General features: G+C 34.2%; 3 protein-coding genes and 1 non-coding gene across 4 annotated transcripts; 1 reads left to right on the top strand and 3 right to left on the bottom strand.

Annotated features, from left to right (window-relative positions):
* Window positions 1–334: 334 nt before the first annotated feature.
* Window positions 335–1,274, bottom strand: C/VIF2 (cell wall / vacuolar inhibitor of fructosidase 2). The gene has a single exon (XM_016323676.3). The coding sequence runs from the start codon at window positions 1,126–1,128 to the stop codon at window positions 592–594; it is 537 nt and encodes a 178-aa protein (XP_016179162.1). The 5' UTR covers window positions 1,129–1,274; the 3' UTR covers window positions 335–591.
* Window positions 1,275–5,296: 4,022 nt separating this feature from the next.
* On the bottom strand, window positions 5,297–8,646 carry LOC107643773 (alcohol dehydrogenase). The gene is made up of 10 exons (XM_088509701.1): window positions 8,131–8,646; window positions 7,738–7,874; window positions 7,607–7,653; window positions 7,099–7,424; window positions 6,922–7,004; window positions 6,773–6,848; window positions 6,356–6,417; window positions 6,169–6,264; window positions 5,911–6,072; window positions 5,297–5,790 (listed from the first exon to the last, which is right to left on the bottom strand). Exons 1-10 carry the CDS (start codon window positions 8,168–8,170, stop codon window positions 5,674–5,676), a joined length of 1,146 nt encoding a protein of 381 aa, XP_088365827.1. The 5' UTR covers window positions 8,171–8,646; the 3' UTR covers window positions 5,297–5,673.
* Window positions 8,647–9,277: 631 nt separating this feature from the next.
* Window positions 9,278–15,048, bottom strand: EMB3144 (AAA-type ATPase family protein). The gene is made up of 16 exons (XM_088509703.1): window positions 14,543–15,048; window positions 14,063–14,318; window positions 13,575–13,947; window positions 13,135–13,393; window positions 12,481–12,612; window positions 12,165–12,239; window positions 11,975–12,100; window positions 11,773–11,882; window positions 11,616–11,694; window positions 11,374–11,511; window positions 11,160–11,271; window positions 10,724–10,887; window positions 10,516–10,621; window positions 10,264–10,340; window positions 9,656–9,799; window positions 9,278–9,579 (listed from the first exon to the last, which is right to left on the bottom strand). Exons 1-16 carry the CDS (start codon window positions 14,813–14,815, stop codon window positions 9,436–9,438), a joined length of 2,568 nt encoding a protein of 855 aa, XP_088365829.1. The 5' UTR covers window positions 14,816–15,048; the 3' UTR covers window positions 9,278–9,435.
* Window positions 15,049–20,699: 5,651 nt separating this feature from the next.
* On the top strand, window positions 20,700–20,808 carry LOC148581470 (small nucleolar RNA R71). The gene has a single exon (XR_015897562.1). It is a non-coding gene; the product is annotated as a small nucleolar RNA R71 (small nucleolar RNA).
* The last annotated feature ends 3,330 nt before the right edge of the window (window positions 20,809–24,138 follow it).

Raw genomic sequence — 24,138 nt, forward strand, 5'->3', positions numbered from 1 at the left:
GTAGGATCGATCCTGACTCGCTCAGGTATTATTTGGACGACTCAGTGTACTTGTTGGTACTGCTGCTGTTGTACGAAATAGTGTGGATTATGCGTACAAGCGCAACAAAGTTTTTGGTACTGATGACTGATTATAGGCTAATTTTATTATACAACTAACATTAGTTGATCTCAATGGAGGCCATAAATTATTTGCTCAATAATCCTTATCCAACTTTTTCCAGCACTAACAAGTGGGGCACGCTACATAAACATGCAAAACTACCTGCCCTTACATATCCCAAATTGGCTAATTACTAATAATAATAATATGTAGATTTCATTCACAGCAGCCATAGCCAATATCCAATTTATTAATATTATTGGGAGAATCTAACTCAACTCTAAAACTATCAAGATTAACGTATGAGGTTTCTAATAAAATTTAGGCCAAAACTCAAAAAACAATAAACAAAACACGAAATAATATATACATTATTACAAAGTTATTGACAGAAATAACAGAAAATTAAGATTCAGAAGATAGAGAATGCATGGTTTGGATATTTCAAAGTAGAAGTTATATCTCACAAATCATAATGGATGCAAAATACTACCAATCAAGGTTATCAATAATAGCCATAGCCACATCACATATATGCTTCAAACCTTCTTCTCTACGAGCAAGATCACGAGGATAAACCAAATCAGGGTAGCGTCTGAAAGCGTTGTGACATGCATTTGGGTAATCTTTTGCAGCAGTGATGTGCATGTAAGCATAGTCATAGTTCTCATCAGAAAGTTCCTGAACCGAATCTTGGAGTGCATCACCAGCATAAGAGTATTTGTCTGCACATTCTTTGAGGACCATTTTTAAGGTTGTGCTGTTGGTTTTTGGACTAAGAAGCTTAGAGGACAAATAGGAAGAAGTTGAGGTTGCATTGGTCATTGCAATTCCAACCATGATCACTGCTAAGCCCTTTGAATCTGCGGTTGGGCTACTAGGATCAGATTTTAGGGAAGAGAAGCATAGGTTATAGTACTTTGTGTTCTTGCAAGTTCTCTTTATCAAAGTTGTATCTCCTTTCACTAAGTTATATTGCTGTTGTGCTACAAAAAAGAGAAACAACAAGAGCATCTTAGAAGCCATTTTAGGGTGTTGGAATTTGGCCCTAGTTGGTTTCTTCTCGAGAGGTTTTTGAGGTTGAAAAGGAGAGAGTTAAAAAGGAAAGTATTGCCTACAAAAATTTATTGGGTTTATATATCTATATATTTCACAAAAATATTTAAAAAAATAACAAAAATCAATCAATACAAATTTATCTTATTTCGTATTCATTAATTTTCGTTACAATAAATAAATAATATTAAATATAATAATATAAATATTTAAGTATAATATTTCATATAGCATAATAATTCATATTGGAAACTAGAGGCAATAAATGCCAATAACCAGAGTTATATAGTTCCTTTTCTTCTGTGGATCTTATTTAGGTAGGCCTTGTCATTATTATTGGTGCATGAATAGTTTATTGTATATTTTCTGGCTTGTATTGGGACGTGAAAGAATTGCAATATTCGATATAGGAAGGAACAACTGCAAATATACATGTGTAACAAGATCAAGAGTCATGTGATTGAAGAATCTATTCTATACGAGGACTTGTTTTTTTTTAAGCTGTGGACAATGATTTACGTTGAGGGTAGCCATAAATGTCAAAATAAGTTGTTCTTTTGTTCTTGTAATTTAGTATTGTGTGAGTGATTCTGGGCTTTATTTGGAATGTAGTGAGCTGCTACTCATAAGAGGGCTTTGTTGTTTGATACCAAAACGTTTTAGTCACGGGTCAAGAATCTTGGACTCTCAATCCCATACCTATTAACCTCTAAAGTCTAAAGTTAACTGTTACCAATGGAAAAATGGAAGATCATTTGGATTGATTGTGGTACTGGTACTACCCTCTCTTATTCATATCTGTTACTACAGTAATTTCAATACATTGACTAAAATTAAATAACTCAAAATAGAAAACTGATTATGAAATCATTTACCATATACTTTTTGTGAAGAAATGATCAAATAATTCAAGTTGTATGGTGGTTTTGAAGGAGTGTAAATTAAACTTGCATGTTTAAATGAACAAAGATCAAATTGAAATTTATTTTTTGGTTGTGAATGCAAGAAGAAGTAGAATCGTATGTGTTCACATATATATAGTTGGTGATTTGATTGTATTCAAATTAGAGACTTTAATTTGATGTGAGTACAACTTGTGCGATTGCATAATTAACAGTGGATAATATTTGCCAACTTGTTCACATTCGTTGCCTGTATAAAATTAAGCCTTTAGACGTTTAATGCTTCAAAATGTGTCGAGTTAGGGAGTTATTTAATATTTGTGGGTCAGAAACTTCCACCATTAAGAAATCTTAGGTTAGTGTTTTCAGAATTCTTCTACATTTGTTTTGTGTATCAAGTTTATTTATTGGTCTTTCTCTTTTGGTAAGATGAGATTTGTCATTTGTGTTAGTCTTTTGTATTTTCTTTTTATATTACCGAAAAGTATTTTATTCTTTTTTACTTTTTATTTTTAAGAGTCAAGAATATATATTATTTGATAATTAGGTTAGTTTGAGTGTTTGGTCATATTTTGATATCTCACTGGCGGTTTTGATTTAAGTGTAACTAGATTTAGACTCCTGAAAATAAAATAGATATATATCGTATAAAATATATAAATTAATTTAAAATTTAATAATTATACAATTAAAAGTTTATAAATAAGTTTGACTTTAAGTAAAATTATAAAAATACTCAATTCAAATTTCTCTATTTGATTTCATATTATTATCTTTATTTTTGTTCTTATAAGTAGTCATTTTTATTTATTTATTTATTTTAGATTATATTTAAATATTATAGTACAAATATAAAACTATTAGATGAAATACAATTTTAATAGTCAAAATTAATATTCAATTTTTTTATTTTATTTTTCATGATTCACGATAATACTATATATTTTTAATAATATTATAATTAAATAATATTAAAAAATATAAATAGTTAAAAGGAAAAAGAAGTGATATATGAATAATATAATTAATGAAAATATAATTAGACTAAAATGAAAAAAATTAAAAACAAAATTGTAAAGGACATGATATATAATTGAAATTAACATTCAATTTTTTTATTTTATTTTTCACTATTCACAATAGTACCATATATTTTTAACATATTACAAATAGATAATATTAAAAAATATAAATTGTTGAAAGAAAAAGAAATGATATATGAATGATATAATCAGGGGCGGAGCTTAGTTGAGACAAGGGGGCTATGGCCCCAAATTTTTGTTAAAAAAATTAATAATACTTCTTCAAAAAATAAAAAATAGTTAAGTTGGCTCAAATATTTTACTATAACTTAAAATACTAAAGTTCAATCTTCATCTCTTGCTTTTATTGCATAATAGTTTTAGTTTAAACATTCAAAACATGTTGAATTTGGACTGAATTGAACGTAGCTCTCTATTCAATAAGTAACACTCCCTCTACTTTTGAGTTCAAATATAAAAAATTAGATATTTTTTATTTATGTAATTTAATATTATTTTATATTTTATTGTTTATTTAATTTAATTTTTTATATGATAAAAAATATTAGAATATTCAATAAGTATTGATACTATCGTAGTTGTATAAATTGATAAAAAAAATTCAATAAATATTATAAATTTTAATATTTATCCTTCTAACTTCTTTTTGACATATTTTATAGGAAATATATTTAAATTTTTATATAAAATAATCATAAAAAATCAAAGAATTGATACATTTTTTAAAAGGAAGGTTAATATTTAAAAAGGAGAACATATAACTTTTACAATATCAAAACCTGTAGATAGTACTTCTACTTTAATGAAACACGAAAAAAGTGAGATACAACCTTCAAAAGTTCAAAGAATCGCATCTGATTAGTTTGACCTTAATTCTTTGGAACGAGACCCTAGAAAAAGGTTTCAAATTTGGCAATATCACCCAAATAAGAGAAATGAGGTTAGACGATCTTATCTTAAATGGGATCCATATCAAAACATATTGACAATTATCTTCTATTCGGCCCCCCAAAATTTTATTTTAAGCTCCGCCACTGGATATAACTAATGAATACAATTAAACCAAAAATAAAATAAAAAACTAAAAAAGTATAAAGATCTAGTGTTTTAGGAATTTATTACCTAATACATATGTTTAGTAAACTTAAAAAAAGAGTTGTGATCATCAATGTAACCGAATTCATCAAATACTTGTGTAAAATATTAGTAAAAATAGAGAAAAAAGAATAAAAGGCGTGATATTATGTAAAAAGAAGAGATAAAGAAGTGTGAAGTTTTTATTGATTTATACACAAAATATAAGGAGTAAATATGAAAGAAGATGATAAATTATGTTTTATTACTCAATTTATACTTATTAAAGAGAAATAATATTATTAATATTGAAACCATATAGTATCCTATATAAAAGTAAAGAGTAAGAGAATATAAAAGGTATAAAGTAACCTAAACAAAATAAATGACAAAAGAGTATAGTGAGAAAGAAAAATAAAAAAAGAATTTTAAGTTGTATTTCTATATAATAATGATAAGAAAGATAAAAAGAGTGAGTATAAAAAAGAATGAATTATGTTTATACCAAATAGAAAAAAATAATATTAATATTGAAGACATATAATATTCCGTATAAAAGTAAAGAGTAAGAGAATATGAAAATTATAAAATAACTTAAAGAAAAATAAATGTCATGAGAGTGAGAAGAAAAATAAAAAAAAATTCTAAATTATAATAATGAGGATACATGAAAAATAAAATTAAAAAATTTTAAAATAATTCAATTAAAAATAAAAAAAATTAAAAAATAATTCAATTAGATAAGTAGTAAGTAAATCCCGCCAATTAGCTACCTATATTGATGGAACATAAGATTAAAAAACTAAAAGATTAAAAATGCATTAGACTATTATCTTTAACTCTATTTTAATATATTATAAATAGATTATCACTTATTTTATATCTTTATCATATTTGATAGAAATATTTATTTGCTTTCTTTGCGGTAGAGGTAACTGGTAAACTGAACCACATTTAATTCCTTTTGTATCAATTTTGTTTTTCCTTATTTCCTAACACTTTTTTCCATTCAAGAAGTGATTTATTATTGTAGCCGTTGCATTGGATCTTGCAGCTACTGCAAAGCGAAATTCTTTTTGTATTTGCAACTTAAAATAGTTCCATTGCAGCATGTTGGAGTCTTGATGTAAACATATACACAAAAATGAAGTATATATATTTGATTCGTATAATAAAAACACACAACGGTACATGAGCATCTTATTCTGTTCTGTACAAACACATGCAGTTTGAAACTGAGGATACAGTAAAAATCCTATAAAAGTATGAACAATCGCAGCATAACATTGGAAAACTTTCAAGTGTACCGGTGTGTTTCAGTGATTTTTAACCGTTGATCTTAATTATAAAAAATATAATACAATATATATAATTAAGATCAACAGTTAAAAATCACTGAAATACTAGTATACCGGTATATTTGAAAACTTTCCCATAACATATAAGCTCATATAGATTCTTGTTTTACACACCACAGAGTCTTAATTAGAGAAATTTTATGCAGGCATGCGGATAATACAACGGAGGCTCTCTCCCTTAAGCATGTATTCAAAGGCCTTGTTGATTTCTGAGAATGGCACTTCATGTGTGATAAACTTCTCCAGTTCAAGTTCCTGTACACATTATTTTAGTCAGAAAATGTTTACTTGGTAAATCAGAAGATAAAAACAAATTCCATATATCTGAAATTAATATGGTGAACATTATATAGATTAATTATGAAATCAACTAACCTTGTTCATGTACATTTCCACCACTGATGGGAGATCAGAACGTGGCTTATAGTTACCAAAGAATGTACCCTTTAGAGTCCTCTCATTCAAAAGATTGATTGGATGTGTTTTGAAAGCATCATCTTTGTTCGGCACACCAACAAGCACAGCAACACCCCATCCCTACAAAATTTACACACAAAAGTTTAAATTCACAACTGGAAGAAGTCCCCTCCTAAGTAGAAGAGTTCGATGATAAGTAGGATTGAGGAAGTTTACATCATGGACGCATTCGAATGCAGAGATCATAGCACTGAGACTTCCGGTACACTCAACACTCCGATCGACACCACCATTAGTCATTTCAGCAATCACCTGAATTTAAAATTAATGGATTTAATTAAGTACAAGTAAGAGCAATGTGAAATTCCAAGACATGTTATAGTTCATATGTAAGGTCACAAACCTCTTGAACAGGCTTGTCATAATCTTTTGGATTCACAAACTCAGTAACTCCGAACTTCTTAGCTGGACACAAGAATAAACACAATCAGTATGGACATTGGTATAATATATTTCATTGCTCACAATATCATGATGATCAATGGCAAAAGAGTAATGCTAGGCAAGTAAATTTTTTTGGCCAATATCAGCAAACTTTTTTAAGATTACTTTATTTATCTTAAATTATAGACCTTAAATCATAAACCTTAACTCTAAATCCTAAATTATAAACCTAAAAACTAAAGTTGGTTAATGTTGGTCAACTAGAAGTTAGTTCCCTATACTTTCTCATTAAGAAAATGAATATATGTGGATGATATTTGTTTTGAAACAGGAGCAGATGTAATCAAGTTATAGACTTTGTAACTGCTGGTCTCACCTTCAGTAAATCTCTTAGAATTCAAGTCAACCCCAATGATCCTGGATGCACCGGCTAGTCTTGCACCCTCGGCCGCCTAGGACAAGTGTAAAAGCAAAATTACGACCAAACAAAGTATCCTCTTCAATTTATGAATTGAGACAACTTACAGCTAGCCCCACAGCTCCCAATCCGAATATAGCCACTGATGAACCTTTGGTTGGTTTTGCAACATTCAAAGTAGCACCAAGACCTTCAAATATGAAAAGTTCAAAACCATTCACATTGTCAATTCAAAGAGAAACTTGTTCAATTGATTGGAAGAGAACTGAGAAGCTATTTGTAACCTGTTGAGATTCCACAACTGAGGACACAAACTTTGTCAAGTGGTGCAGCAGGATTAATCTTGGCAACACAGCCAACATGAACAACAGTGTATTCACTGAATGTGGAGGTTCCAACAAAATGGTAAATTGGCTTTCCGTTGATTGAGAATCTTGACTTGCCATCACTGATCATCACTCCACGGTCCGTGTTGATCCTTAAGAGATCACACATGTTACTTTCCTCTGATTTGCAATGTTGACACTCCTTGCACTCCCCTGTGAACACCGGAAGAACATGATCTCCGGGCTTGAGATCGGTCACACCCTCACCAACACTCTCAACAATGCTGAGAGCAAACAAAAAGTTCAAAAGAAAAATGAGATAAAACACAATGACTCCATGAGTATGTTATATGAAAAATCATTCACATGCTTATATCAAACAGTATGCTTTTGGGAGAAATGGTTCATAACAGGACAAACAAATAAGAAACAAGTTACTAATCATTCAAATGGAAATTGTGCATACCCGCCGGCTTCATGACCAAGAATACGAGGAAACACCGGTGTCTGTCCCTGAAAAAGTTCCAATTTGACAATGTCATCATATGTTGTGTTAAATTATAGTAGCACTTAATCATGTAGAACCACTAGTTATACCTTAGCTTCCCAGAAGTAGACATCAGTGTGGCAGAGTGAGGTGAACAATATCTTGATACGGACCTCATCTGCCTGTGGCGGGGCTACCTCCACTTCCTCTATCACCAGTGGCTTTCCAGCTTCCCAAGCCACCGCAGCTGCATTGGAGATACATTAAGTCAACCAATCAATGAAAAACACCACGGCTAAAAAGGGTAACAAGGAAAACTCAATCAATCATGCTAAGTGTAAATAAAAAATCAGTCAACAAATTAGTCATCCATACGGAATATATGTTAAATACAAAATATATGTTAAAAATAAATTAAACAACACATGTATTTATATATAAATATATAGTAACTGATTTGTGCAGATAACATTTTTGAAAGTCGATGGCCAAATCATGTTTACCTTTGCAGCGTATGATCTTTCCAGCAGTGTTCGACACCATTTTCTTTGCTTTTAGTACTGGCTTGAATCTTGATTGACTTCTTTTCTTGAACAATGATTGATCACTCACACAAAAAACACAAAAGAACTTTTCTTTTTTAGCTGTGCGGAAATGGGGTTGGCTCTGAAGTGATATATATAGTGCAGCAAAAGAAGAAGCATCTTCATCTCCAAAACCATGGAATTCGCTGGTTTTTGGAATCTTAACTAGCAAAGCTTACAACTAGAGGCGCCTTTGGTCTTTCCTATTCCTAGGGACTGGTTTCTGGTGTTTGTGACAATTCATCAAACATATAATAGACCAAATTGCAGTTACCGTACAAAGTTCAAGCTTCATTCTATAGGCTAATAACGGAATCATAATCGGTCTACCAATTGCCATCTTCGTCTGGTGGGAACTTGTTATTCTTAAAGTGACATTTTCTATTACTTTATATCAAATAACATATAGTTTAAATAATGTAGTTGACCTTGAATAAAGTGAAAGACAGCAAACTGTAAATGAATTTTAAATTGTGGTAGGCTAGAAGTAGATACAATACAAGGGTTTTCGACTTTTGATTCAAAGTTTTAAGGAATTAAAACTGGGATTTTATTATTGAAAAAATAAAATTTCATAATGTAAACACTTCAAACTTTTTTATATTCACTCATAAAAATTATAGTAAAACCCTAAAAATAAAAATTGAAGACCATTCCAAAAGCACAATTACAAGGCAAATCCTCAAATACCAATGCCCTCAGGAAAGTAAGGAGTGAAAGTGTGAAACACACTCTAAAATTAACTTGCTATTAAAGGTGAGAAAAAGAAGAAACCAAAACTAAAGCACTCCAAATTTTAAATTCTAAATTTAAACTGTTAATATAAAATATAATAAATGAAAAACTAAATTTATTTAATTAACAAAGAATACAATCCTTCTTACTTAGTAACGAGCATTTGAGAATAAACTCAATTGCATCTTGTCATTTGATGCTATAAGTTATACCTTGTAATTTTTTTTCCTTGTGTGTTGAACAAAAAAATCATTGACTAATAATCAAAGTCTATATCTGATTACATTGGAAAATCAAAAACTTATGAACCTAAACCTAGGCCAAATGCTACAATCAATGAACAGTGCAAAAATCTTCTCTAATTTATTATAGAGTACATGGATAAAACTACAGCAAAATTGGATATCAACTCATAAATTTACAACTGCCTTAATAATAAGGTATCTCTTTGACATCATAAATTACAATGTGTTTCTGTAGTACCGGTTGTCAAAGGAAATGGCTTGCCATCAAAAGTTGTGGCCTTTCTTTCTCTTCTTCGATCACCCTTGTAGATTCATCTCTAATATCTTGAATCTTTTTGTCCCATATACCATCTACTAGCTTCCAAGTTTCGTCGCTCACAATTTGTGTCTGCAGGCAGAGAAGAAACAGATCAGTGTTGGATGACAAGTTAATGCAGCCTATGAAACATGACTTTGGAATATACCTCGGTTGGGCGAGGAGCTCCAAAGGTCGCAAACCCGGCATTGCCAGGTGCGAATGTAACTCTTCCCGGAAGGCTGATCCCATGGATTCCCCATCGTCCAGCATAAATCAGTGCTCCATATTCATCAACTGGACTCACAGGAGGCTAAATAATATCCGGTGAAAGAAAGTTAATATTCAAGATTATCATTTAGTCTCTAATGTTTCAGTTAAGTCCTAATTCCATCCTTAATGTTTAAAGCATCTAATTTTTATCTCAAACGTTTTATTTTGTTTTACTTTTGTCCTCTAGTTAAAATTAAAACCTTCTTCTTCCAAAAATACCCTTTTCTCTCTATTATTATCTTATTTCTCTTTATTCTTCTACCACTTCTACTCTCAAACCACTACAACTACCACTATGACTACTACAATTACGAGATCTGCCTCTACCTAGAAGAAAACCATAATGCATGAAAGTGTATTTACGAATTGTAATCATAATGCTTGTTGGATATCAAATATGAGATGAAAGCATGAGCATCATACAAGATTTATGAATTGCAATTATTATCAATTGTTATTACAAAAAAGTAATACAACATGCTCTGTTAAAATTTAGGAATTGACCTGAGTTCGACGAGGAGCACTCTTATAAATGTCCCATATCTCCTCAGCTTTGATTTGCCCCTTTTCAAGCAAAACATCTGCAAAGTAACCATGTAAAAATCTTGCAAGCCATGTCTACGTGAAATTTATAATAATTGTTAAATTACTCTACAACAGAGCCTATTTCTGAAAACAGGTCTTAACTATCACGTTCTTGAATAACTGTTAGCAGAAAGTGTTTATTACTTTATTTGTTAACATGCAAAACCAAACCTGTGATTGTCTCAACTGCTTCCTGGTATTCTCTGAGCACGGATGAACACCTTTCTGTAGCATAACGCATATACTCATCTCGGAGCGCTTCAAGCTTCATTGCAAGCTGTGCCAAACTTCAACATAAGTTGCAACACAACTATACTCAAAACACTTTTGTCTGAGGAAACAGGGTATATTCAAACAAGATTTCGATCCACAAACGTACATTAGGTACAAGATCACTTTCGTTTTTGAAGTATGCTTTCCCAAATGCTGTCATTCCTGTCTGTAAAATTAAAAACTCAGCACGCCTTGAAGCTTCTAACGTTGACTTTGCAGAGATCCAACATAAGTTGTCAATTCCAAACATCTCCTCCTCAATTATTCTTGCTAAAGACAAATGTAAAATGAAAAATAGATTAATACCCAAATCTTCCAGTCCTTGTCAATCATCTCCATGGCTAGCTACAAAAATTTTATGCATGCTTCTGTTTAGGTAGCTAAAGATCAATCAACACTCAAATGATCTAGAAAATATCTTACCTATCAATGAAGAATTTGAACATAGAATGCTTAAAAGAACAATATATGATGACAAATGCAAAAGTCAAACTAGACTTTCATGACAGCTTTTCAAGTAACATTAAATTGCAACAACTTACGAGCACATGCACGGATAATAGAATTTACATAATCTGACTTCCTCGCAAAAACTTGGCCAGCAGTCTCAGAATAACTCATATTTGGCCGGCTCTGGATTGAGTTTATATTAGTCTGCAAACAATTAATGCATTGGAAACAGTGTCGCCAATGAAGAATCAGGTTTCCACACACAATAGATGAACATGATAAACAGTTTGAAGAAAGTTCAGTTACCTCATCAAAAGGGCGGTGTGGTTCAGGATAATAACATGCAAGAATAGCAACTGCCGCTTCTCTGTATGCCAGTCTAAGCTTCAATTCTTCAGGAATTTCAGCACTATCCTCTTGCCCTGTTTCAAAAGTTCCTTTTTGCTGCAAATTCACAAGATCCACAATAAGATATGATGCAGAAGCAGAAAACACATCAGAAGAAAAATATTATTGCCATGCCAAAATGATGCAGAGAAACCACAAACCCTCTTTAATGCCTCAAGTAGCTCATCTCGCCCAATGTAATCCAAATCCTTCCTGGCTGTCAAAATTCCAGCTTCATTCCTGTCATTTAATTCATGACATATTAGCTTGTATTCTAATGCCAGAATGCTGCAGCAATGATAGTCAATGGTTATTTACAGTATATTTTGTAGCTCTGCTCCAGTAAAATCTTCTGTAAGCTCTGCAATTTCCCTAAGAAGAATCTCCTTTTCCTCCTCTGAGCGAAAGAATTTATTCCTAGCATGCACCTAGTTTACACACGAAAAAAGATGGATAAAGACAATGAAATACTTCTCGAAGCAAGGTTCATTATGCATAGATTGTCGGAGGAGGAAATCACCTTCAAAATGGCAAATCTTCCATCCTTTGATGGCAAACCAACTCGAATGATCTTGTCAAAACGACCCTTCCTCAACAAAGCGGGATCAAGAATGTCTAATCTATTTGTAGCACCGATCACAAGCACCTGAAATTTAAGTTTAGAATATCAAATAACATCATTGTAACCTGGAAGCGAATTAAAAGCATACCTGTGCTGTAGAAACTTTGAATCCATCCAACTCAGTAAGTATCTGAAGTAAGCCTTGTTCCCGTTCAGCACCTCCCTACAAAATATAATTTACAAAACATAATTCATCAGAAGGAATACTAGAGATGATAGTATTTACTATTAACTTGAAAGTGGGATGGTATCAGATTAGCATTAGCAAAATGTGATACCATGTGAAATAGAATCAATTAATTCACTCCCCCCCCCCCCTTTTTCTCTCTCTCGCTCTGTTTCTTACTGCTTGTAATCAGTTACTTATGAGGACAAAAAGAATATAAAAGTTGTCTGAATCTTACTCCACCAATGTCAGGTCCTCCACGCTTGCTACCAATAGCATCTATCTCATCAATAAATATGATAGAAGGTGAAAATGATCTTGCACTAGCAAAAAGATCCTTAACACGTGATGCAGCAACCCCTACAAACATCTGAGAGAAGAGCAAATTAAATAAGCTGATTTTTAACTTTAAAGATGAAGACAATTTTTATGCATTAAATATTCCATATTTCATGGGTATAAGTTTCATTCATTTACAGAGTGGAGCATATGATCTAGGTACGATCACAACCAGCACACTCTGATCAATGTCAGACCTGCACGCACATTTAGATCAAAACATTTGCATCCTCCAAAGATGCATGTTTCATCATTGGCCCTTTAATACTGATATACTGATACACTGAAACGGCCCAAAGGTAAATGAGCCAATTTTTATTAAGATTTCACATTGAATGACAATTTTGATATATCATTATGAAAGGACCAAACTGATATGCCTGTATCTTAGGAAAACCAAATGAGTGCTTAATTTAAATTTTATCTACATCCCCATTCTCCTAAAGAATTAAATTATTTTTAGATTTGAAAGTTGAATAGAAATTATATTCCAAAGTTCTGCTTGCTACTTTCTATTCAATGCGGGTGAATATCTTTGGAGAACAGGCATCACCTCTACAAAATCTGTGCCATTTGCCGCAAAAAAAGGCAACCCTGCTTCCCCAGCGATGGCTTTAGCCAGTAGAGTTTTACCCGTTCCTGGAGGTCCGTGGAGAAGCACACCTTTTGGACAATAAATTCCTTTGTCTTGAAACTCCTCATCATTCTTTAAAATTCGTACAATCTCTTGCAATTCCCTCTTTATATATTCCTGGCCAGCAAAATCATCAAAAGTGACACCAGTTCTTTCTTCTGCAGATATAAATTTAGCCCTGGGTGAAAAATATAATAATTAGAAATTTCATTTGAAATTTTTCCAACCACATTCAACAGATAACTAGTTATGATCAAATGACATGTCTTGACTAAATTTGCAATAACTTGCAAAGCACAATATAAATGAAATTTCCAACACAGGGACGAGGTTAGGCAACAGAAAATTTCTCCACCTACCGACTTTTGCCCAGCGATCCAAGTGCTTGGCGTTTGAGTGGCTGCTTAGTTTGCTGGGTAGGAGATCCTAAATCACAAGGAATCAACTTTGAATATATTGGTCTCATCAAATTATCAATCCACACGTAAAACCCAACAGCCACAGCAAGACGCATAGACCATATGACTGCAGTTGCGACAGTTGTGTAAACTTCAAAAGGTACTGTATCCACATTAATGACATCAACATTTACAATTTGCTGATGCAGTTTTCTCCAAACATCATTCCAACAATCAATTGGCATTCGATCCACCACATGCCGGCGGAAAACAATATCCTTAGGATTACCTTCAGTCCCTGGTGTTTTCCCATTTTTGTAGTATGGTAGAATCACTGCATAATTATCAAAAAAGGATGGGGAAAATATATTTAGATAATTATGACAATTCGACCACACGATAACTTTACCCAGTTGAGTAGAAAGCAACCAAACCATGAACTTGACTACCTGATATTGTTTGGCCATAATTGGAGTACTCCATAAACTGGACATTATTAGAGTCAAGAAGTCTCATAAACTCGCTGAAGTCTATCCTGTGTGAGTTTTCAGGATCCCACTCAGTTCCCTTCAGCTTTCCGCGCAAGGTCAGCAAAGCTCGGCTCCATGAAGAAGCCATCACAAGCTGCCTCTCTAACTGCATATTTGCCTTCTTCTCAAACTCTTCCATTTCATTCACCCGTTTCCTTTCGGCCTCTTTCAGTCTCTGCAAATACCACCATCACAGTTTCCTCAATCTCCTAATTACTCTCAAGTTCCAAAATGGACTATGACATTTGCACCATAGCAGTTAAGGGGAAAAAAATCCAGACCAAAATACTCAACTTTCCTACAAAATAAAAAGGACCTAGTTCGCAGTTTTCCAAAATTTGATCGAATTCTTCTCTGTTTCCTCATTTTTGTTATTTTAAGGGGGGAAAAAAGGCGAACCTCGAATAGCTGAGCAGACTCAGCATCTTCTTCTTCTTCTTCTTCTTGTTGCTCTTGTTGGGTGAGAGTTGCTGAGTTTGAAAGAGGATTGGGAGCATTAGAAGCAGTTACAGTGAGGTTGCGGAGAGTGATGGAAGAGTGTTTACGGCGTAATCTAGTTCTGAGAAGAAGGCGTTGAGGTAAGGAATGGGAGAAAAGGGTTTTAGGAGGGAAGAAAGGTTTAGAAAGCTGAAGCAAATCGATGGTGTTTGTGTTTTCAATTCGAAGATTCATGTTTAAGCGGCGAGAGAGAGGAGTTGGTGGAGGAAGCTCCCTCTACTACTGCGTTGTTGTATCACACACTCATTATATTATCTTCTTTGCTTTGCTTTTCTGCATTTTCTGGAGTTCTTGACGGGGTTTTTCAGGTGAAGGAAAAATAAAACATTAGGACTGACTTTATTATTTAAATCCCGTTTCTTGGATTCGTTTTTCTTAAAAAAAAAAAAAAAAAAAAAAAAAAGGATTGAAAGATTAGTATGATTAACTGTATCATTATTAAAATTCTATTTTTACGGCAATAAATTATTTTTTGTTGTCTGTGTATCAAACGATGAAGTTGATGTTAAAAGCCATTTCACATACTTTCTCAAATTCGAGATAGTATTTTTAGCCATAAAATCAGTTGTATAATTGGTTATTCTTTGAATCAAAATGATACAAATCTAAAGTCTTCCAATTTTAACTTAGAATTTTTTGAATTTTATTCACTAATTTTTTTTTTAAAATAATATTGTCAAATTTCTTTTTATACACTATAAAAAAAGATGTTTGTTTCGGTACAATAATAAATTCATTACGTACTGATACGATAAAAACGTGAACAAATAACAAAACGCCTCGTAAATTATATTATTCACATCAGTATTTATTTTTTTTTAAATATATATATATATATCAATATTTTTACTAAAATACTCTTATAATTTAACAAAAATAAAAAATATTTTTATTTAATTTTACGAAAAGACCTAAATATCCTTTATTTTATTTAATTCTACGAAACGAGGCGCAAAATTTTCACAACGATTGTCTCGATATCAAGGCCAAAACCGATAAGCCGGTCGTTGGTGCGAAATTTATAACCACAAACTAACAGGCAAGTGCACCAGATCGTACCAAGTAATACTTCAAGTGAGTGAGGGTCGATCCCACGAGGATTGAGGGACTAAGCAACAATGGTTGATTAATTTACTTAGTTAGACAAGTAGAAAATAGTGTTTGAGAGTTCAAAAGCATTAAATGGTAAATTTAGAATATCAGAAGACAAACAAGTAAATAAGTTGGAAAAACAATATGGAGAAGACAGTTAAGCCTTCAGAGTTATCTATTTTTCGGATTGACTTTTCTTATTAATTTATTTTAATCATGCAAGATTTAATTCATAGCAAACTATATGTGACCAGACCCTAATTTCTTAGACCTTTCTAATCTCCTCTAACTTTCATCAACTGCCAATTTCTTGGTCAATTAATTCCAATTAGGGGGTGAAGTTTAATTCTAGTTATTATGCCACAAAAATCCTAATTATCCAAATATAAAAGGATTATATGTCACGTATCCCGTTAAGTCCAGATAATTAGAATTTAGGAGAAATTGTTTTCAAGCTGTTGTTCAAGTAAATAGCTTTTCCAAGTTATACAAGAACTCAATTAGAAGGACGGTCATACTTCCATTCCACCCAAATTCATAAGATAAAGAACGAAAGCAATTCTTAAATTATAAATCAGTACATGAATTAAAATCGAAAAACAATAGAATCAATCCATACAAATAGACAGAGCTCCTAACCTTAACAATGGAGGTTTAGTTGCTCATGGAAAAGAATGAAAACTAGGATTTTGGTCAACTGTAAATTGGGCTGAGGTGCAATCCCCATAAGAGAAGTTTCTTTTCTCTTTTATATCTAATCCCATAAATTTAAAATATATTTTCTAAAACTAATATAATATCTTTTCCTATTTATAAAAATTAAAGTTTAAATCATAATTAATTATAGCAATCAGCGTTTTCTGCGTTTCCTGCACGTGGCACATGTCACGCGTACGCGTCAGGTACGCGCACACGTCGCTGTGCAAATCTCCAAATCACGCGCACGCGTCAGGTACGCGCACGCGTCGCTCCTCGCTGGTCATCTCCTTTAATTCTTGCGCTCCTTCCATTTGTGCAAGCTTCCTCTCCATCCTCTAAGTCATTCCTGCCCTATATAGCCTTCTTCTCTTTTTCTGCAGAAACTCCATCAAATCCAACCAAATGCTACCTAAAATAAACAGAATTGCACACGACTCAAAGTAGCATTCATAGTGGTTAAAAGATAATTAATTCTTGATTAAACTCAATCAAATTAAATGCAAATTCACTAAGAAAAGATAGAAAAGATGCTCACGCATCACAACACCAAACTTGAATTGTTGCTTGTCCTTAAGCAACTAAAATAAGTGCAAGATTAAGATGTGAATTTGCATGAGAAGTGAGAGTTTAGTCATGTTCAAGTCTATTCTTAAAATGGGGTTTATTCATTGTAACTCTAAACAAGTTTTGGCATCTCACTCTCCTTTGAATCAGAGGGATGTTAGTGTCATTTGGAATTAGAATCCGGATCATATTATGAATTCTCTGAGCCTTGGACCTTACTTTTATGCTTATTTTGCTGTCTTTTTTGCTTCAAGGATTAAATTTTTGTTTATTTCAGAGAAGTCATAATAATTTTCTAAATCCCTGTTCCTTATACATCAACATTCTTTGATTCAAATTTAAATATGCACTGTTCATGTCATGCATTCAAAGTCACGGAAAATACCACCACATTTGAATAAATGAGACTACTCTAAAAATTAAACTCAATTTCTCATGCACAACATCTTTTCTTCTTTCTTTTTGATTTCAAGCTCAGTGGGCAATATATGAGGCACCTTTCAACATTAAAGCAAATAACAGAAAATTTCAAAATAGTAGAACTAAACTAGAACTTGGGAATTTATCTAATAAAGGATCATGCAATAAACGAGACAAAATAGCAGAAAACCGGAACATAACATAGTAAGAGCGGGAAGGAATATAGATGAAAGGAATTCAACCACCTCAGTTATCCTAGTGGCCATTTTATTCTTCAGGTTGTGCTCCTCCGTGAAGATGATTCGCATCCCTTTGGTACCATAAAATTAAACAGAAAAACCATCAGCAAAGCGACAACACCAAACTTAAAGGTTTGCTTGTCCTCAAGCAAAGAAGAACTAAAAACAAAAATAAATAGTATGATGAAAGAAGAATAAAAGGATAAAAGAACGAGAGAGAATTAGGATTTGGGAAGGAGAGAGAATGAAAATCAAAACTGGGCGGCGCACTAGTGGAGTTGTGCGGTGCATGCGATGCGTACGCGTACAGCACCCGTACGCGTGGGTCGCCCGATTTTGAAAGTGACGCGTAAGCGTATGGCACGCGTACATGTGTCCTTGGTTTGTGCGAATCGTGCGAAGGCGGACTCGTGCACGCACAACTCTCTGTTCGCGTGGTCTGGGAACCAAAATTCTCATATGACGCGTGCGCGTCCTGAACGCGCACGCGTGGATGGCCATTTATGCAAAGTACGCGCACGCGTCGGGGACGCGTACGCGTGATCAAGTTTGTGCCTCTAGCACAGTTCCAGCCCCAAGCCAGCACAAATCTCTAACGCCGATTTTCAGGGTCACGCGTACGTGTCAGGTACGTGCACGCATGGGTGGCAAAAAGCGCAAACGACGCGTACGCGTGAATGATGCATACACATGGACTCGCTTGTGCGCAAGGCATGCCACCAGCACCACTCCTGCCCAACTCTCTGTTCAATTTTTATTTTTCTCGCACTCACATATGACGCGTGCGCATCAGCGACGCTTGCGCGTCGTGTGCTCATTTTTTTTCGAAGTACTCGGTTCCTATTCTAAAATAGCTGCGTGATCAGAACACACTTAAAACGAAAGAAAAACAATAAAAACTCAATAAAAATCAAATAAATAAGAAAATCACTACTACGAAAAATAACTAAGGATACGAAATTATCAGGTTGCCTCCCGACAAGCGCTTCTTTACCATCACTAGCTTGACGGTCAGCTCCTCTAAGGAGGAGGATCATAGGGGCTCATCTCTTCACCCCTTACTTTGAACTTCTTTCCTGTGTCTCCATAAATTAGCTCAATATGCTCCAGAGAGAGGATTCTGTTTACTGTATAAATCCACACTGGATTGCTAGTCAACACCACTTTCATTCCTGGGGAGAAATCTTTAGTGGGGATCTTTTTGTTTCTCCATCCTCTGGGTACTTTCTTTTTAGGACCCTCTCCTTTGGTTGATGATGTATTCCCAACACCAAACTTAGGTTTGATGTCAGGGAGAAGTTTGTTGATTGTCACCAAGGGAGGTTTAAGCTGCAGATTCTGTGGTGCATCATCAGGGGATTTTTGAAGGTTTGGATCAATAAGCTCAGTATGCATGCACCTATTTTCTTCACCTACTGAATGTATATCTTTGAAGACATGAAAGACCAGTTGCTCATTATGCACTCTAATCACTAATTCACCTTCTTCCACATCAATCAGAGCTCTTCCTGTGGCTAGGAAAGGTCTTCCTAGAATTATAGAGGCATTCTCATCCTCTCCTGTGTCAAGAATCACAAAATCTGCTGGGAGGAAGAACTTACCTACTTTGACCAAGATATTCTCCACTAATCCGTATGCAGGCTTCATAGATTTGTCTACCATATGTAATGCTATCCTTGTGGGTTGTGCCTCTTGGATTTGCAGTTTCTTCATCACAGACAAGGACATTAAATTGATGCTTGCTCCTAGATCACATAATGCTTTCTCAAAGGTTGTGCTCCCAATGGTGCATGGAATTTGAAAGCTCCCTGGATCCGGTATATTCCTTGGCAAGTTATTCTGAATGATGGCACTACATTTCTTAGTCAGGACCACTGTCTCATATCCCTTTAAAGGCTTTTTCTTTAACAACAGCTCCTTCATGAACTTGACATAGAGAGGCATTTGCTCCAAAACCTCAACAAAAGGAATATTGATTTGCAACTTTCTGAAGACTTCCAAGAACTTTGAAAACTACTTGTCCTTGGTCTCCTTTTGAAGTCTCTGAGGATATGGCATTTTAGGCTTGTACTCAGGAGCCTTTGGCAATGTAGGATAAGTGTCAAGAGAGTCTGAGAATGGGTTGTCTGCACACTTTGGAGGGACGTGCTCTACTTCTTCCTTCTTCTCTTTTGGAGCTTCTTTTTCAACTGGCTCCTCATTAACTTGTGCTTCCGTACTTGCCACTTGTCCACTTATCAAGGTGATAGCCTTGCATTCCTCTCTTAGATTTGGAATGGTGTTACCAGGAAGGCTATTAGCGGTTCTCTGATCAATTTCATTAACTTTTGTGGCTAGTTGACCCATCTGAATCTCTAAGTTCTTGATGGATGCTCTGGTTTCCTGTCTAAAACTTGCCAATATTGCTTCCAAATCATTGTTCTGTTGGGGCTGAGAAGTTGCTTGCTGAGATGGCTAAAACTGGTGGTTATTAAAATTATTCTGTTGAAAACCACCATGAGAGTTATTATTAAAATTCTATGGCCTCTGAGGTTGCTCTCTCCACCCAAAATTTGGGTGATTTCTCCACCCCTGATTGTAGGTCTGAGAATAGGGATCATTATTGGAATTTCTAGGAGCACTCCCCATGTAATTGACCTGTTCAGAAGAGGATTGAGCATAATCATAATTATCATTTTGCACAAAATTACCTGTTATGTCATAAGAGACCTCTTGAGGTGGATTTTGGGTATTGATAGCTGAGACTTGCATGCCACCCATCCGCTGAGTAAGTAGATTTATTTGCTGAGACATAAGCTTATTCTAAGCAAGAATAGCATTAAGAGTTTCTACTTCAATAACACCCTTCTTCTGAGGTGTCTCAGAGTTCACAGGATTTCTGTTAGATGAGTATAAATATTGATTGCTAGCAACCAATTCAATAAGCTCAATAGTCTCATCCGGTGTCTTCTTCTTGTGCAATGAACTACCTGCAGAATTATCTAAGCACATCTTGGACATTTCACCCAAGTCTTTATAAAAGATATCTAGTTGGGTCCATTTAGAGAACATGTCCGGAGGGCATTGCCTAGTCAGTAGCTTGTATCTCTCCCAAGCTTCATAAAGAGTTTCACCATCCTTCTGCCTGAAGGTCTGAACCTCCACCCTAAGTTTAGTCAGCTTCTTTGGTGGGAAAAAATTAGTAAGAAACTCAGTAACAACATTGTCCCAAGTATCCAAACTCTCCTTGGGTTGGGAATCTAGACATAGCTTTGCTCCATCCCTCAGAGCAAACGGGAAGAGCATGAGTTTGTACACCTCTGGGTTCACTCCATTTGTCTTCACAGTATCACAAATCTGCAGAAAGTTAGAAATAAATTGATTTGGGTCTTTTTGGGAAAGACCATGATACTAGCAGTTTTGTTGCACCAGGGTGACCAATTGTGGCTTCAACTCAAAGTTGTTCGCAACTATAGGAGGCACTACAATGCTTTTTCCATAAAGATCTGCAGTAGGAGTAGAGTAAGAGCCAAGCACTCTCCTTTGTTGCTCATTCCCATTCGGATTTGCTACATTGGCATTAACAGCATTATTAGGATCCAAAGTGGACTCTGCAGCCTTGTAAAGTCTTGCTTGTTGCAAACGCTGCCTGAAAGTCCTTTCAGGTTCAGGATCAAAGTCTAAAAGAGGTTCCTTGTCTCTGTTCCTGCGCATAAACAGACAGAAGACAAGAAAAGATGGAACTCTTTACGTCAGAGTGCAGAGAATTCCCAGTGAGGTAACCTGTGTAAAGAGATAAAATAAAAAATACTGAATAAAATAAACACTAAAATTCGAAAATTACTATTAAAATTAAGACAAAAAAAATTTGAAATTATTAGGCAAATTAAATAAAAAAATTAAAATAAGACTAACTAGGAAACACCAAACTTAATTTTAGAAATTAAAAAAAATATTAGTGCTATTTATTTATTTATATTTATATTTATATTTATATTTTTTTTCGAAAATACAAAAGCAAAATTTGAATAAAATTAAAACTAAAACGCCTAATCTAAGCAATCAAATAACTAATAGTTGTTAATAACAATCAATCCCCGACAACGGCGCCAAAAACTTGGTACGGAATTTATAACCACAAACTAACCGGCAAGTGCACCGGGTCATATCAAGTAATACCTCAGGTGAGTGAGGGTCGATCCCACGAGGATTGAGGGACTAAGCAACAACGGTTGATTAATTTACTTAGTTAGACAAGCAGAAAATAGTGTTTGAGAGTTCAAAAGCATTAAACAGTAAATTCAGAATATCAGAAGACAGACAAGTAAATAAGTTAGAAAAACAATATGGAGAAGACAGTTAAGGCTTCAGAGTTATCTATTTTCCGGATTGACTTTTCTTATTAATTTATTTTAATCATGCAAGATTTAATTCATGGCAAACTATATGTGGCTAGACCCTAATTTCTTAGACCTTTCTAGTCTCCTCTAACTTTCATCAACTGCCAATTTCTTGGTCAATTAATTCCAATTAGGGGGTGAAGTTTAATTCTAGTTATTATGCCACAAAAATCCTAATTATTCAAATATAAGAGGATCATATGTCACATATCCCGTTAAGTCCAGATAATTAGAATTTAGGAGAAATTATTTTCAAGCTGTTATTCAAGTAAATAGCTTTTCCAAGTTATACAAGAACTCAATTAGAAGGAGGGTCATACTTCCGTTCCACCCAAATTCATAAGATAAAGAACGAAAATAATTCTTAAATTATAAATCAGTACATGAATTAAAATCGAAAAACAATAGAATCAATCCATACAAATAGACAGAGCTCCTAACCTTAATAGTGGAGGTTTAGTTGCTCATGGAAAAGAGTGAAAACTAGGATTCTGGTCAACTGTAAATTGGGTTGAGGTGCAATCCCCAGAAGAGAAGTTTCTTTTCTCTTTTATATCTAATCCCCGTAAATTTAAAATCTATTTTCTAAAACTAATATAATATATTTTCCTATTTATAAAAATTAAAGTTTAAATCATAATTAATTATAACAATCAGTGTTTACTGCGTTTCCTGCACGTAGCGCATGTCACGCGTACGCGTCGATGGTCTTCTTCGCGTGTCACACGTACGCGTCAGGTACGCGCACGCGTCGCTGTTCAAATCTCCAAATCACGTGCACGCGTTAGGTACGCGCACGCGTCGCTCCTCGCTAGTCATCCCCTTTAATTCTTGTGCTCATTCCATTTGTACAAGCTTCCTCTCCATCCTCTAAGCCATTCCTGCCCTATATAGCCTTCTTCTCTTTTTCTGTGGAAACTCCATCAAATCCAACCAAAGGCTACCTAAAATAAACAGAATTGCACACGACTCAAAGTAGCATTCATAGTGGTTAAAAGATAATTAATTCTTGATTAAACTCAATCAAATTAAATGCAAATTCACTAGGAAAAGATAGGAAAGATGCTCACGCATCAGTCGTCCTCCTCCGCCAAGCCACCAGGAACAGCAACGACCTGTACGAGAGGCCAACGCGCCGGATCATCGAGGACACCGAGCAGGTGCCCGACAAGGCCCTCATTCTCGTCGATAAATGCCGCGCCAACACCTTCATCAAACGCCTCTTCACCATCATTCCCACCACTGCACTCAAAACAATATCCATGCAGCTGGAAAACTCCATCGGCGACGTCCAGTGGCTCCTCCGCGTCTCCGATTCCGCAGAAGAGTGCGATGACAAGTACCTCGGACTCCCTCCAATTGCCTCCAACGAGCCCATCTTCTGTCTCATCTGGGAACAAATCGCAAACCTCCTCTTAAACGACTTTGTGGAGGAACGCTCCAACGTCGCAGCCTCCCTTGTTTCCCTGACTCGCGACAACGGTTGTTACGGCAAACTCATCCTAAAAGAAGGCGGCGTTCCCCTCTTCTCAACATAAAAGAAAGGAGATTTAGGTCTTTTCGTAAAATTAAATAAAAAAAAATATTTTTGTTTTTGCTAAATTATAAGGATAGTTTAGTAAAAATATTAATATGATATATATATATATATATATATATATATATATATATATATTTTAAAAATAATAAATGCTAACATGCATAATATAATCCACGTGACGTTTTGCTATTTGTCTATGTTTTTATCGTATCGGTACGTATAAATTTATTAACGTACCAAAGCAAACATCTAAAAAAAAGTATTCAAACAATCTGTCTTATAAAAAATATGGCAATAACCATATTTCCAATCAAAAATTAAACTCTTCTAAATAGCATAAAATTCAGCTTAGAAAACATTAATATTTTCTAACTTCCTAGAACAATCTTTCATTCAACAACCTTTCAAATTACGAATAAGACAACTAAAATTTACTGACTCACGATGAGAGCTTATACTAACATCATAGTTCACTTTGACTAAGTTTATACATGGAGGGACTTAAGAAAAATAGAATAAAAAAGGAGATAAAAACATGTGCTATTGAAAATGGCATATAAGTCT

The sequence above is a fragment of the Arachis ipaensis genome, chromosome B10, assembly GCF_059453495.1.
Source record: "Arachis ipaensis isolate K30076 ecotype BB chromosome B10, ASM5945349v1, whole genome shotgun sequence".
In the NCBI taxonomy this organism is placed as follows: domain Eukaryota; kingdom Viridiplantae; phylum Streptophyta; class Magnoliopsida; order Fabales; family Fabaceae; genus Arachis; species Arachis ipaensis.

Coding starts and splice junctions, on each gene's coding strand:
- C/VIF2 (XM_016323676.3), bottom strand. CDS start 1,128: ATGGCTTCTAAGATGCTCTTGTTGTTTCTCTTTTTTGTAGCACAACAG.
- LOC107643773 (XM_088509701.1), bottom strand. CDS start 8,170: ATGGTGTCGAACACTGCTGGAAAGATCATACGCTGCAAAG. Junction 7,875..8,130: donor AAAGATCATACGCTGCAAAG/GTAAACATGATT, acceptor TCTCCAATGCAG/CTGCGGTGGCTTGGGAAGCT. Junction 6,265..6,355: donor ATGACAAGCCTGTTCAAGAG/GTTTGTGACCTT, acceptor TTTTAAATTCAG/GTGATTGCTGAAATGACTAA.
- EMB3144 (XM_088509703.1), bottom strand. CDS start 14,815: ATGAATCTTCGAATTGAAAACACAAACACCATCGATTTGCTTCAGCTT. Junction 13,394..13,574: donor GGATCGCTGGGCAAAAGTCG/GTAGGTGGAGAA, acceptor TTTTTCACCCAG/GGCTAAATTTATATCTGCAG. Junction 12,101..12,164: donor TCAAAGTTTCTACAGCACAG/GTATGCTTTTAA, acceptor CTTAAATTTCAG/GTGCTTGTGATCGGTGCTAC.